This window comes from Mirounga leonina, unplaced genomic scaffold, assembly GCF_011800145.1.
Source record: "Mirounga leonina isolate KUSES-001 unplaced genomic scaffold, KU_Mleo_1.0 Mir_101664, whole genome shotgun sequence".
Taxonomy (NCBI): Eukaryota; Metazoa; Chordata; class Mammalia; order Carnivora; family Phocidae; genus Mirounga; species Mirounga leonina.
Genome location: NW_023270175.1, coordinates 20,618,486 through 20,632,299, shown reverse-complemented (window position 1 = coordinate 20,632,299; position 13,814 = coordinate 20,618,486). Strand labels below are relative to the sequence as shown.

Sequence of the window (13,814 nt, the reverse complement as noted above, 5' to 3'; positions counted from 1 at the left end):
CCATCTTTCTGTCCATTAGTCATTCAAGCCGTTTATCTTTGCATTCAACAATGAAATGTGAAATGAGAGACTATAGGGATATTCTAGTCATGATGCTACTGTTAGAATTCCTTTTCATACATCAATTCAATTTATCTTATTTGAGCACCTACCGTGTACTCTATGCTAGAGAAAGACGTCAGAGACCACATTACTTTCATTTGGACCTCGTTAGTAGCAGCTTACTTTATTCTTCCAGGAAGGATTTATTTAAATACATAAAAATTATTCAGATATAAATATGCTAAGTTGATTATTCAAACTGAGGTAGTTCCATTTATTTTCAATCAGAAATAACTAATAAAAGTGGTTTTCGTGCAGAGCATAAGACCTTTGTTCTATGTTGTACCCCCTTCCTTACCAGTGTCCCAACTTAGCTCATCATATACAGTATTCATTTTGAATTCTCATTACCTCATAATTTTTATTTTTTTTATTTTTTTATTTATTTTTTTAAGATTTTATTTATTTGCGAGAGAGAATGAGAGACAGAGAGCATGAGAGGGAGGAGGGTCAGAGGGAGAAGCAGACTCCCTGCTGAGCAGGGAGCCTGATGTGGGACTCGATTCCGGGACTCCAGGATCATGACCTGAGCCGAAGGCAGTCGCCTAACCAACTGAGCCACCCAGGCGCCCTACCTCATGATTTTTAGAGTCTTGACCCTTCTTTCCAGTCCAGCTGCACCAATCTAACTTCCTATCAACCTCACCCTTAAGGTCATCTGTTTTGAATGTTGCTTGCTTTTTTTTCCTAGAATCCTTTTCATATTCAGACATGTTTAACCTTGCTATCCGTGAATCTCTTATCCTTTTCAATCTTTTGCTGTGCTCCTTTCCAAACTACCAAACTGCACTTGATTTAATTAGCTCTGAATTTGTGATTTTTAACTTTAATTTCGTTCTGTGTTTTTAAAAATACCTCTTTGTTTTTTTTATCTACAACATCTGTTTAAATCCTTTTCAATACCCTCAAGATTTTATTCTAGTCTCTTTGTTGTTAGTCTTGTTCCTACTAATTACTCAGAGGTCATCCTTCTCATTTTTCCCAAGATTAACTTTTTTCTACCTCAGGTTCTTCTCCCTTTATCCAGACATAAATCTCAGAAAAAGATATTTCTCACTTTTTGAAAGCAAATACTGCCCCTCATCTCTTCCATTTTCCCCACAACCTTATTCAGTTATTTTGTGTCTTCATTTCATCTCTTTTTCTCTACCACATTCCTTCTGCCTGCACATATTTTCAGGCATTTTTTTTAGGATGAAGGAGATTTGCCTTCACTGTGCGTATTTTTTGTCTTCCTTTTACTGTCAACATTTTAAAGAGTTTCTTTACTACCTATTTGCCACTTCTTTACCCTTTGTAATTTGAGTATCACCCCCACCTATTAGTTAAAGCTGCCCCTTTAAAAATTATCAGTCATATCCTAATCACTAAATGTACTCAATAATTTCCATTCTTACTTTTCTGTGACTTCTTAAGAATATTTGATGCTTTTGATCACTCACTTTTGAAAATCTCAACTTCTCTTAATATGTTACCATAATTTTTTTCTTCCCTTTTGGCTACTCCTCTATTTCATTACCTTTTCTTTTTTTGCCTCTTTTTTTTACTTTTTAAGTTTTTCATTTGAAAACCTGTATAGTTAACATACAGTGTTAATATTAGTTTCAGGTGTACAGTATAGTGATTCAACAATTCCATACATTACTCCGTGCGCATCATGATAAGTGTGCTCTTATTCCCCATCACCTATCCCACCCTCCCCCCTCCCCCCCCCCCCCACCAGTTTTTTTTCTCTAGTTAAGAGTCTGTTTCTTGGTTTTGTCTCTTTTTTACCTTTGCTCATTTGCTTTTTTCTTAAATTCCACATATGAGTGAGATCATATGGTGTTTGTCTCTCTCTGACTTATTTCGCCTGGCATTATACTCTAGCTCCATCCATGTCATTGCAAATGGCAAGATTTCATTCTTTTTATGGCTGAATAATATTCCATTGTGTATATATATACATCTTTATCATTCATCTGTCAGTGGACACTTGGGCTGCTTGCATAGTTTGGCTATTATAAATAATGCTGCAATAACATAGCAGTGCATGTATCCCTTTGAATTAGTGTTTTGCATTTTTTGGGCAAAAACCCAGTAGCGCAATTACTGGATCCTAGGGTAGTTCAATTTTTAACTTTTGAGGAGCCTCCATACTGTTTTCCACAGTGGCTGCACCAGTTTGCATCCCACCGACAGTGCATGAGGGTTCCTTTTTCTGCACAATCTTGCCAACACTTGTTGTTTCTTGTGTTTTTGATCTTAGCCATTCTGACAGGTATGAGGTGATATCTCATTGCAGTTTTGATTTGCATTTCCCTGATAATGAGTGATGTTGAGCATCTTTTCATGTGTCTGTTAGCCATCTGGATGTCTTCTTTGGAGAAATGTCTGTTCATGTCTTCTGCCCATTTTTTGATTGGATTATTTGGTTTTTGGGTGTTGAGTTGTATCAGTTCTTTATATATTTTGGATACTAACCCTTTATTTGATACATCATTTGCAAATATCTTCTCCCATTCAGTAGATTGCCTCTATTTCCTTACCTTTTCTTTTTTTCAACTCTTCTTGCCTCCTTACATTCCTTTTCTTGGTACCTTAATCACTCAGAATTTTGTTTTACCTTTCAACTGTAAATCCTCCAGTTTCAATGCTGAGTTTTCCTGAGATCCATCTCTTCATCAGTTTGATAGATATTTTCATCTTTGACCCACTGGCATCTATAAAGAGCAAAAATAAGTCAAACATCACTGTCTGTCTGGGATCCAAACTACCATCACCCCAATACTCTTTAAGCTCAGTTTGTCTCAAGGTGTCATTTGCGGAAATGTGGAGCATCAACTGAAAATAATACACGTTTCTGAAGCCTATGGTGCTCTCTTGATCTGCCACCATTCAAAATGGCTTCCTGAATGTCCACCTTCTGCAATTTACCACTCTGCCTCCCAACTACTGCAGGGCTTTCTATACCTTGGTTGCTCTAAACCAGGCCCCAGCAAATCTTTCTCTCAGTATACTGCTGGGAAGAATGCTGGTATTTTGTTAATTTAAGTATAATTAACATACAGTTGTATTAGTTTCTGGAGTACAGTATAATGATTCAACAATTCTGTACATTGCTCAGTGCTCATCAAGATAATTGTACTCTTTTTTTTAAGATTTTATTATTTGAGAGAGAGTGAGAGAGAACACAAGCAGGGCAGGGGAGAGGGAGAGGGCGAAGCAGATATAACATTTGCAAATTTCTTCTCCCATTTAGTAGGATGCCTTTTTGTTTTGCTGATGGTTTCCTCTGCTGTGCAAAGGCTTTTTATTTTGAGGGCCCCTGGGTGGCTCGGTCAGTCAGGCTTCCGACTCTTGCTCTCAGCTCAGGTCTTGATCTCAGGGTCAAGTGAGTTCAGGCCCTGTGTTCCACACTGGGCATGGAGCTCACTTTAAAAAATAAAAAAAGCTTTTTATTTTGGTGTAGCCCCAATAGTTTAATTTTGCTTTTGTTTCCCTTGCTTGAGGAGACATATCTAGAAAAATGTTTCTACAGCTGATGTCAAAGAAATTACTGCCTATGTTTTCTTCTAGGAATTTTATGACTTCAGGTCTCACATTAGGTCGTTAATCCATTTTGAGTTTATTTTTGTGTATGGTGTAGGAAAGTGGTCCAGTTTCATTCTTTTGCATGTAGCTGTCCAGTTTTTGTAGCACCATTTGTCAAAGATACTGTCTTTACCCCCACTGTATATTCTTACCTCCTTTGTCATAGATTAATTGACCATGTTAAGTGTGGGTTTATTGCTGGGCTCTCTGTTCTGTTCCATTGATCTATGTGTGTGTGTTTGTGCCAGCACCAGACTGTGTTGATCACTACAGCTTTCTAGTAGTATATCTTGAAATCTGGAATTGTGATACCTCGAGCTTTGTTCTTTTTCAAGATTGCTTTGGCTGTTCGATGTCTTTTGCGGTTCCATACAAACTTTAGGATTATTTTTTCCAGTTATGTGAAAAGTGGTGTTGGTATTTTGATAGCAATTATGAATGCTGGTCTTTTATTCTGTGCCAAACACATGGCTGCCCCAATGGAGCTTTACTTCTGCCCCTAATTTGTAGGAGATTAAATTGGAAAATATTTTTAGTGTTTCTTAAACCCATGGTCATTCTGTCCTCCTGCCTCCCATTTTCCATAGGTTCTTCAGCTGTCTTCTAGGACCTCCAATACCATTCTGTCCCCGAATATTCCCAGTTGGCCTCAGGCTTCCTCTATAACCTTTTCCTAATTTCCAGTGAGCCCCAACTTTGCACTGCATTGTTATAACACACGTGGAGTACTTACGCATTATTAGCCTCATAAAGAACTGAAAGTATCCACTTCGGCTTTTCTAAGGGCCTTTGCATTTCTCCTAATTCAGTGGTGTCTTGCTTCCTTTGTTGCCTCAGGTACCTCCCTCTGAATGGTACACCCTGACCCAGTGTGGACTTTTGTCATAGACTTGAGCTCTGTACCTACAGAGTCTCATTTTCTTAGAGGTTGAGTACCTTTATTCCCAGCCCGCACTGACTCTGTAACAAGTCAGGCCCCCCCAAATTAATCTTCCCCAACATATAGTTTGTTTCATATTCAATATCTAAAGTGGTTTTCCATATTCTTTGTTATTCCTTGGACTGCTCCCCTTCTTCCCTCTCAGTTTACCTTCTTCTGTGAAGAATATGATCACCACAGCCACTCATAGGAATCCTTCCTTCCTTTGAGTTCTGTACCATTGAGCTATTCTGCCTCATATTAAATATGTGTCTTATCTACTTGAGAGAGCAGTTCTTTGTATTCAGCATGGCACCTATTCTGCAGCTATTTTCATGGGATTATAGCTAGCCAGAATCATTTTTTTTCCCCATGCGTACATGGTATGCTGGTGATAGTTACCTTTTGTCTAATGATAATCATTGACCTGGTGTGTTGGCTGGTTTGGGTCTGTCAGTGCAAGCTAGGGCAGCTAGTGTTTCTCAAACTTTAGCTTGCATAAGAGTTCACCTGAAAAGGGGCGCCTGGGTGGCTCAGTGGGTTAAGTGGCTGCCTTCAGCTCAGGGCATGATCCCAGGGTCCTGGGATCGAGCCCCGCATCGGGTTCCCTGCTCAGCGGGGAGCCTGCTTCTCCCTCTCCCTCTGCTACTCCCCCTGCTTGTGCTCTCTCTCTGTCAAATAAATAAGTAAAATTAAAAAAAAAAAATCACCTGAAAAACTTGTTGAAACTGATTTCTGGGTCTCAGTGCCAGCAATTAATTCAGCAGGTCTAGAGTGGGGCCTGAGACTTTGTGTTTCTGCTGAGTTCCCAGGTGATATAGATGCTGCTGGTCCATGAACCACACTTTGAGTAACACTGGGCTATGCTAGTCCTGGCTAATCCCGCCTGACTTTCTAATACAGGAAGGCTTTCCTTATCAGTTTAAAAGGGGGTACTGGGTGGCTCAGTAAGTTAAGTGGTCGACTGTTGATTTTGGCTCAGGTCATGATCTCAGGGTCCTGGGATCAAACCCCATGCCAAGGCTCCACACTCAGCAGGGAATCTGCTTGAGAATCCTCTCTCCCTCTGCTCCTCCCCCTGCTCACACGCTCTCTCTCTAAAATAAATAAATCTTTTAGAAATAAAAATAAAAGGGGGTATAAAAGCTAATGCCATTGGCTGCAAAACTTGGTTAGTGGTTTTTTTTTTTGTTCTGTGCATAGAAGAAATATTGTTTTAACTCATGAGCTCTGCTTTGCTTTCCCTAAAGGCTCTCCTAATAATTGCAAAAGATTCTTTAAATGTTTCGTTTTACTGATGGCAGGTAAAGGTAATGTAATTTAGCCCAAGTAGCATTTACTTCAAGGATCATTCAGATTCTCCCCACTTGCTAAGTATATTAAGATAAGAAAGTGTGAAAATTATTATTCATAACAATTTATATTATAGCAAAATACATTATTAACAAATACCTTTTAAATTGTTTTCAACTCTTAATTATTGTAAAAATTTAAATTGATGCTCTTTGCATTTTTAACTTTGAGAGGTTTTTTTTTTTATAATGGTGAGGGTACTGATCATTTAAGAATATTCTCAGGGAAATATGTTGTTAGAAAATACACAGGTAAAATGAAATGTAAGATAAAAAACGAATTAAAACAAAAGAATAGAATTTAATAATTTAGGTCATGATCTTTTATTCAAAACTAAGAAACTAAACATGGACTTTGAAATATGGTCATAAAATTAATATGACTTATTGTATAATAAAATCCCACTTGTCTGTTGTCTCTCCAGCTCTCATAGCAACCGTCCGACTAAACGGTTTTATATTTTTAAGAAGCATTCTGGAACTCTCAGGTAAGTAGTTGATCTTTTTCCATTCTCTCTTTTGAAAAATTGTAGTAACTTTTTTTAACCTGATGTTTAAGTACCTAGTTTGGAAAATGAATGATTGCTACCAGACATAAGACAGTTCTATTCATTATATCATAGATCAAAGAGGAAATAGCTATGTTTTCTAGCTAAACTTTGTTGCAGTGGTGTTAGGCATCAAGATGAAAGTTTCATGGATTTGCATTATAAAATAAAAAAAATAAGGCTCTCCAACAATATTTGAAGATTAAAAAGATGTTTAAGATATCTACTAAATTGAATAACACCGGTTTCGATCAATATATAGCCTTCACAATTCTTAGGGGTTTTTAAAATTTTGAAATAAAGAAAAGTACACAACCTGTTTACAAAAGGAATTGCTGATGAACATTTCTAAAGGCATTGATAATTAACTTTGATTATACCACACACCCTTAGCTCAGAATCCACTAAGCATCATTTTTTTTCCACATTCTTCTGATTTCTTTTGACTTCATATTCCTTTAATTATTTTGCTCATGTCGTCATTGCTATTTGAAATTACAGTGCCAAGATCTTGGTAGCACCAGGCTAAGACAAAGACTTAAGTTTAGCCAGTACTTATTTTGATGCTTTGGCTTAGTGGGAAAGTGGAGGAGGGGATGATAGATCTCAGGATCTTTGTATTTATTATTCTTTCTGCTTGTTGACTCTTCCCTAGATATCTGCAGGGCTAACTCCCTCACCTCCTTCAAGTCTCTAGTCCAATGAGTGAGGCTTTCTTTGACCACTTCATTTAAAATAGCATTCTTTCCCCTGGGCTCCATTCCCACCACTCCCTATCCCCCTTTATTGTTTTATTTTTCTTCACTTTTTACTTTCCAACATGTTGCATACTTCACTCTTTTGTTAATTATCTGTGTCTTCTCACTAGAATGTGTATGGTTTGGATATTTGTCTATGTCAGATGCTTACTAAGCATTGAGTAGTGCCTGACACATGGTAGACATTCTGTAAATATTTTGAGTAAATTAGTGTATATGTTGAAAATGACATATGTGGATGATGGACCAACAGCTCATAGGCAGGGGAAAGTTTGATTCTATTGTAAAAATATATTCGTGCTATTTTTAAAATATTACTAAATTCAAGGAAGTAGAATTTTACTGAAAAATTTTATAAGAATGAAAAGGGATTTATTAATTCTAAAGATTAGAGAGTGTAATTTTATTTACCTCACTATTGTCAAGCTTAGTTGTGTGCTTGATTCTTGAATTCATTCTGTGACTTTAAAGATCTGAGATGCTTTTTTCTTAACTTGGGTGGGCCTCAGATTTAAATAGAAAGTTGATAAATTTCTGTGTATGGGACTTAGCATATTTATAATTCTGTAAAACAGTAAATTTTGTAATTACTCTTTTGTTAAAATGCAATGTTCATTTTTTATTTATTGTGCACCTATTATGTATAACACAACATAGCAGTTCCTATTAAGTTGACAATGATGAAGAAGGCTTGGTACCAACCTTCAAGGAATGTACAATTTATGATAAGGTGTGAATATAAGTAACTACAGTAATACAGGAAGGTTCGTAATAAGTGCCGTGAGAGTTACTGATTTCAAAGGGAGGAGAGACTTCCACTTAGAAGAAACACAAGGGCATTCTAGTTGGAAGAAATAGTATAAATAAAAGTACAGAAAGGAAAGAGCAGAAGGCATACACAATGAATGACTAGTAGTGCAATTTAGATGAAGCATGAAGTTTATATAACATAGTATTAAGATCAGAGTCTGGGGGAATAGTTTTGAGCTCAGATCTAGATTATGAAATCCTTGAAAACTAGGCTAGGGAGTTTGGACCCATTGGGGAAACTGTTGGTGTTTTGTGTAGAATTAAGGAAGGTCAACGTGGAGGGTATATGAGGTAAGATGTAGCTGCATGGGACACAGACTGTTGAAGATTATTACGGTAGTTAAGTCTGATTTAATAAGAATCTGGGTTAAGGTGGTGAAATGGTATCACACTGTTTAAGAACATGGACTCTGGAATCAAAGGGCTCATTTTCTTTCTTTCTTTTTTTTTTTTTTTAAGATTTTATTTATTTGACAGAGAGAAACAGCGAGTGAGGGAACACAAGCAGGGGGAGTGAGAGAGGGAGAAGCGGGCTTCCCGCCTAGCAGGGAGCCCGATGTGGGGCTCGATCCCAGGACCCTGGGATCATGACCTGAGCCAAAGGCAGACGCTTAACGACTGAGCCACCCAGGCACCCCAAAGGGCTCATTTTCAATCTAATTTTGGCCTTGGTAGGTTATTAAACCTGACCTTGTCCTTTATAAAAAAGTAAAAATTTTAGCACCTACCTCTTTGGTTTGTTATAGGATTTAGATGAGATAATATGTCTAAAACCCTCAGCCTGGCACACAGTTAAGTGTTCAATAAATTGTTAATATTATAAAATATTTGAAATATTGACTGTTCTAAGAACAGAGTTAAATAATTTTGAGCCTTTGTGTTGGGAGCATGACATCATAAGAAAGATTATTAGTTAGGAGGAATGGTTTTCAGGGGTGGGGACGAAAGTACAATTTCCGTTTATGAAGATCATTTTTGATGTGCCAGCATGACAGCCAGGTATAAATATACAGCGGGCTGTTAAGACTAGAGCTGCAATAGGAGCACCCGGGTGGCTCAGTCAGTTAAGCGTCCGACTCTTGGTTTCAGCTTAGGTCATGATTTCATGGGTCATGGGTTCAAGCCCCACTCTGGCAGGTAGGCCCTGCACTCAGTGGGGGAGTCGATTTGAAAGATTCTCTCCCTGTACCCGTCCCCCTACTCTCTCTCAAAATAAGTGAATCTAAAAAAAAAAAAAAAACTAAAGCCACAGGGGAGAAGTCAGTCTAAAGTATGCTACTGGTTTTTATTCCTATACAAGTACTTAAATTTAAAGTATTCAATGAACTGTAAAAGTATGTTTATGCTCGTTAACTGACAGAAAATAATAATTAAATTACATGATTTATTTTTAAAACTTTCCCATTTCTTTTCTAATTTTATCACCACTAAAATAAGATATTAGATTATAGGCTCCACAGAGTTTACCCTCTTTTTTGTTCACTCTTGAATCCACAACACCTAGTAATATGGAGTGTGTAAAGAAGGTCCTCAGAAAATGTATATTGAGGGGCGCCTGGGTGGCTCAGTTGGTTAAGCGTCTGCCTTCGGCTCAGGTCATGATCCCAGGGTCCTGGGGTCGAGTCCCGCCTCAGGCTCCCTGATCAACGGGGAACCTGCTTTTCTCTCTCCCTTTGCTGCTCCCCCTGCTTGTTCTCTCCCTCGCTCTCACTGTCTCTCTGTCAAATAAATAAATAAAATCTTTAAAAAAAAAAAGCAAATGTATATTGAATGAGTATTATATCCTTGTGTTCCAGATGGGTGAAGGTACAGAAAGGATGTTAGTGGAGCCACCACTAGGTTTTAGGTCTCTTAACTCCTGTCTTTTAGCAACCAATATGAGAGGGGACAGTTTACAAAGCACTGAATGTTAGCATGACTTAAACATGGCTCTGTCATTTTCTAGAGTACCGTTTCAGATAAATCAGGCTTGTATAACAAAATTGGAAATTGATGGTCATGACACATAAAAAGCACATCAAGAGTTGTTACATGGAAAAATAATTATTGAACTTCTATATGGACTTTCATAAAAGATTAAAAAGATTAAAAACCTTTGCTTTCTTTTTTTCTTCATAGGGGCATTACTCTCGTGTGCCTTAAATGTGACTTCCTAACTGATTCTTCTGGTTTAGACCGTATGGCTAAACACTTGTGTCAACGTAAAACTCATACTTGCCAAGTTATAATAGAGAATGGTATGTATGTATAATTGTGTTACTTTGAATTTCTGATATTGATTCCAGCATTTTTGATCAGCCACAATATGGGCTCTTTTGCATTAAGTTAATAGTCTCACTCATTATCTATACTATTTTAAACGTAAAACTCTTCTAATTTCAGTTCCCGAAAGTACCTCAACTTCTGAACCCAATTCTGAACCCAATTCTGAACCCAATTCTGAACCCAATTCTGAACCCAATTCTGAACCCACTTCTGAACCCAGTTCTGAACCCACTTCTGAGTAAGTTTTATTTTCATTGAGTGCATTTTTCTTTGATGGATTTTAGCACTGTTGCATTTTTAAATGTATCATTAATAGAAATGAAAAATATTAAAGTATTTTGTTTTTGTTTTTGTTTTTAAAGCCGCTTGTTGAAATAGATTCCTGCTCTATGGAGCTCGTGCAACCTGGTGCAAGACAAGTTGGAATTTCCTAAGTTCAAACTTCTGAAGTGTTTTCTTACACAAAGGCAGTTTCCTAAGTTCAAACTTCTGAAGTGTTTTCTCACACGAAGGCGGTTAAACAGCCAAGTTCATGACACTAGCTCTGATTCAGCTCTTTTCAGCTTTCAGATGGCACTAGATTCTTATTCCACCTTATCTTTGTGTCAGGTTAACATATCTTAACATATGCTTTTTTCTCCAGTTGACTCTCTCCAAAAATAACTTTTGTTGCTATGGTCTTTTTTTGCTTTGCTTAAAATAATTTGTGTTTTTCTCTGCTGTACTTGCCTTCAGAATATTGCATTCCAAATGATATGGCTATTCATTTTCTTTGTTTTGTCTGGTTTCTTAGTTAATTTCTTATAAGTCTTACATTTTTAGGTCAGATAGCTGTCTTTTTCCTCTTTCCTTGTCTGTCATTGTTCTATTTTTCATATTTTTCAGATGCAGAAGCAACACAGAAATTTCAAAAAATGTCCAGGATACTCCTGGTCAGTGTCCCCCTTCGATGGACACAACTGATGCCTGTTCTCTCTTTCCAAGGAATGTGAATTATTTGACTGTGAGACCTCCTCTAGATTGTGGCCTTAAGAAATCAGACCTTGGGGAGAGTCCCTTCCTTCATGACTGGCCTCCCATAAGGCTGATGCTAATTTGGCCAGAGATGACCTCAAGGCCCACCAAATTGAGCACAACTTCCCACTGGGGGCTTTGGTTTTTGATCTTATGCTTATTGGGTTCATTCTAACCAAGAAAGACCCATCAAATCCGTGCTTCAACATCCAAGTTGAAGTTTAATCATTTTGGCTGCTGCCCTTTAATCTTTGTCTAGTTTGCATGCAGTCCAAGGAATATAAAAACTGGTTGTGTAGGGAACCAAGGTTACTTTCATGTTCTTGGAAAACAAGTCTCTAAAATTACAGTTCCAAAGTTATAGTTATTTGTACTGTCATTTGAAGTTTTATCCAGTATTAACCCTAGGAGTCTTCAGCAATACTAATATTCAAATTTTTTTAAGTTTAATTTTATCTTGGTTTTATGTTGTCCTTCACCAAATTTATTAATGTGTGTTTTGTTATGTCCACTTTTATCTCTTCTCTTTAAAACTTTTGTTTTGTGTTTGTTTTGTTTTGTTAAGAACCTCAAGAAATTCTTTAGAATTCTCTACAAATTTCATGTAGCTACCTATTGATGGCTTCTAGATTTGGTAATTAGACATTATTACATCCTCTGCCTATCTTGGGACTATCATTATCTTAGTGATTATCAATTCAAAGACATAAATAATTGGCAAAAAACACTTCCTACAGACCTTAAAATAAATTTTAAAGCTATGTTTCTGTACATCTAATACATAATATCTTCTTAGCCATTAATGTAATTCCTTTGGATAAAGATAATATATTCAGAAAATATTGGGACCAAAAAATGCACTTGTTTCTTGCCCATATATATATAGATGTATATTTTTTTTATTTTGGTGTTTGTTTATTTTGGTTACATTGAATATAGATTTGCTGAACAGTTTGATGTTATTACTTATTTTTTTAATAAAATTTGTATTGGTAAAGTGCCTCAGGAGTTATTCATGTAAAAGCTGTAGATTTTATCATGTAAGTAGGAGCATTGCTTTGCTTCTTACATGGAAGCTTGATTACTTGGCCTACAGACTGAGAGCTTTACTGAGTGCATCTTACAGTCTTTCCTCCAGCACAGTTAAAAGCTCACTATGTATATTTTACTAATTTCTTGAACTTCAGAGACTGGCAAAGTCCCTTTGTGACCTTTAAAACCATTAAGGTGGTCAGGCTCTGAAGTTGTTTGACTCAGTCATGAGTGGTTTTTTCATCTTAACAGCAGAACTTCTTGTGCTTTGTACTCGTAATTGTACTTTGAAACGGTCTTAGTCCCTTTGGGCTGCTATAGTAGAGTATCACAGACTAGGTATATTATGAACAACAGAAATGTATTTCTCACAGTTCTGGAGGCTGGAAAGTCCATGATCAAGGCACTGGCAGATTCAGTGTCTGGTGAGGACCCACTTCTGGTTCGTAGAAGGATATTGCTGTATCCTCCTGGCGGGAGGGGTGAGAGAGTTTTCTGGGGTCTGATGTATGAGGGTACTAATCCCACGCATGAGGGCTCCACCCTCTTGATGTGGTCATCTCCCAAAGGCCATACTTCCTAATACCATCACATTAGGGATTAGGTTTCAACATACGAATTCAAACATTCAGCCTATAGCAGAAACATATTGAAAACCAGTTTCAGTGACCACTTCTTACTAATTCTTATAATTCATAGTCAAAAAAGTTGAATCCATTAGTTTTATTTTTCCAGACTGATTCTGCTGTAAATGATTTTTCCAAAATCTCCAAAAGTGTTGTTTCTTAGTAGTGTTTCTACTCCTACTTGTTTCTTTTTTTCTTCTAAGATTTTATTTATTTATTTATTTGAGACAGAATGAGAGAGAGAGCACATGAGAGGGGGGAGGGTCAGAGGGAGAAGCAGGCTCCCCGCCGAGCAGGGAGCCCGATGCGGGACTTGATCCCGGGACTCCGGGATCATGACCTGAGCCGAAGGCAGTCGCTTAACCGACTGAGCCACCCAGGCGCCCTCCTACTTGTTTCTTAATAGTAGACTTGGCAGTGTTCGAGTCTTTATTTCTGTATCAGTCCCCAGAATGTTTCTTCATCCACCATCTTTCTATCCATTTTTTTACTTTTCAAAAATTGTAATGAAAATATATAACATAGATTTTGCCATCTTAACGATTTTCAAGTGAAAAATTCAGTACTAATTACACCAAGTTTTAAACTTTTGTCCAGATATAAATTCTTGTGGTTTCAACATAGATTCTCTTTTTGTATGCAGATATTTTCCCTGGCTCTGTTATATTTTGAGGATATGATAAACTACACTGTTGCTATAGCAATATTTTAGGTAGGGGTACATCTTTTTGTTCTTCCATAGGATTCTATTTCTAACAGTATGTATTAGGTTCATTTTCTTAAAGTATAATACTCTTAAAGTTCTGTGTCCTGTA

The 13,814-nt window shown here is 37.1% G+C and overlaps 1 protein-coding gene across 2 annotated transcripts in view; it reads left to right on the top strand.

Moving 5' to 3' along the window:
* ZNF280C (zinc finger protein 280C) overlaps positions 1-12,338 on the top strand; it is a 60,684-nt gene extending 48,346 nt beyond the window's left edge. For both annotated transcript variants that reach the window (XM_035008599.1, XM_035008607.1), the window contains exons 17-20: positions 6,372-6,434; positions 10,181-10,299; positions 10,445-10,565; positions 10,690-12,338. In XM_035008599.1, the coding sequence (XP_034864490.1) occupies positions 6,372-6,434; positions 10,181-10,299; positions 10,445-10,565; positions 10,690-10,705 (319 nt within the window). In that variant the 3' untranslated portion in view covers positions 10,706-12,338. The remainder of the gene's footprint in view (positions 1-6,371; positions 6,435-10,180; positions 10,300-10,444; positions 10,566-10,689) is intronic.
* Positions 12,339-13,814: the final 1,476 nt, after the last annotated feature.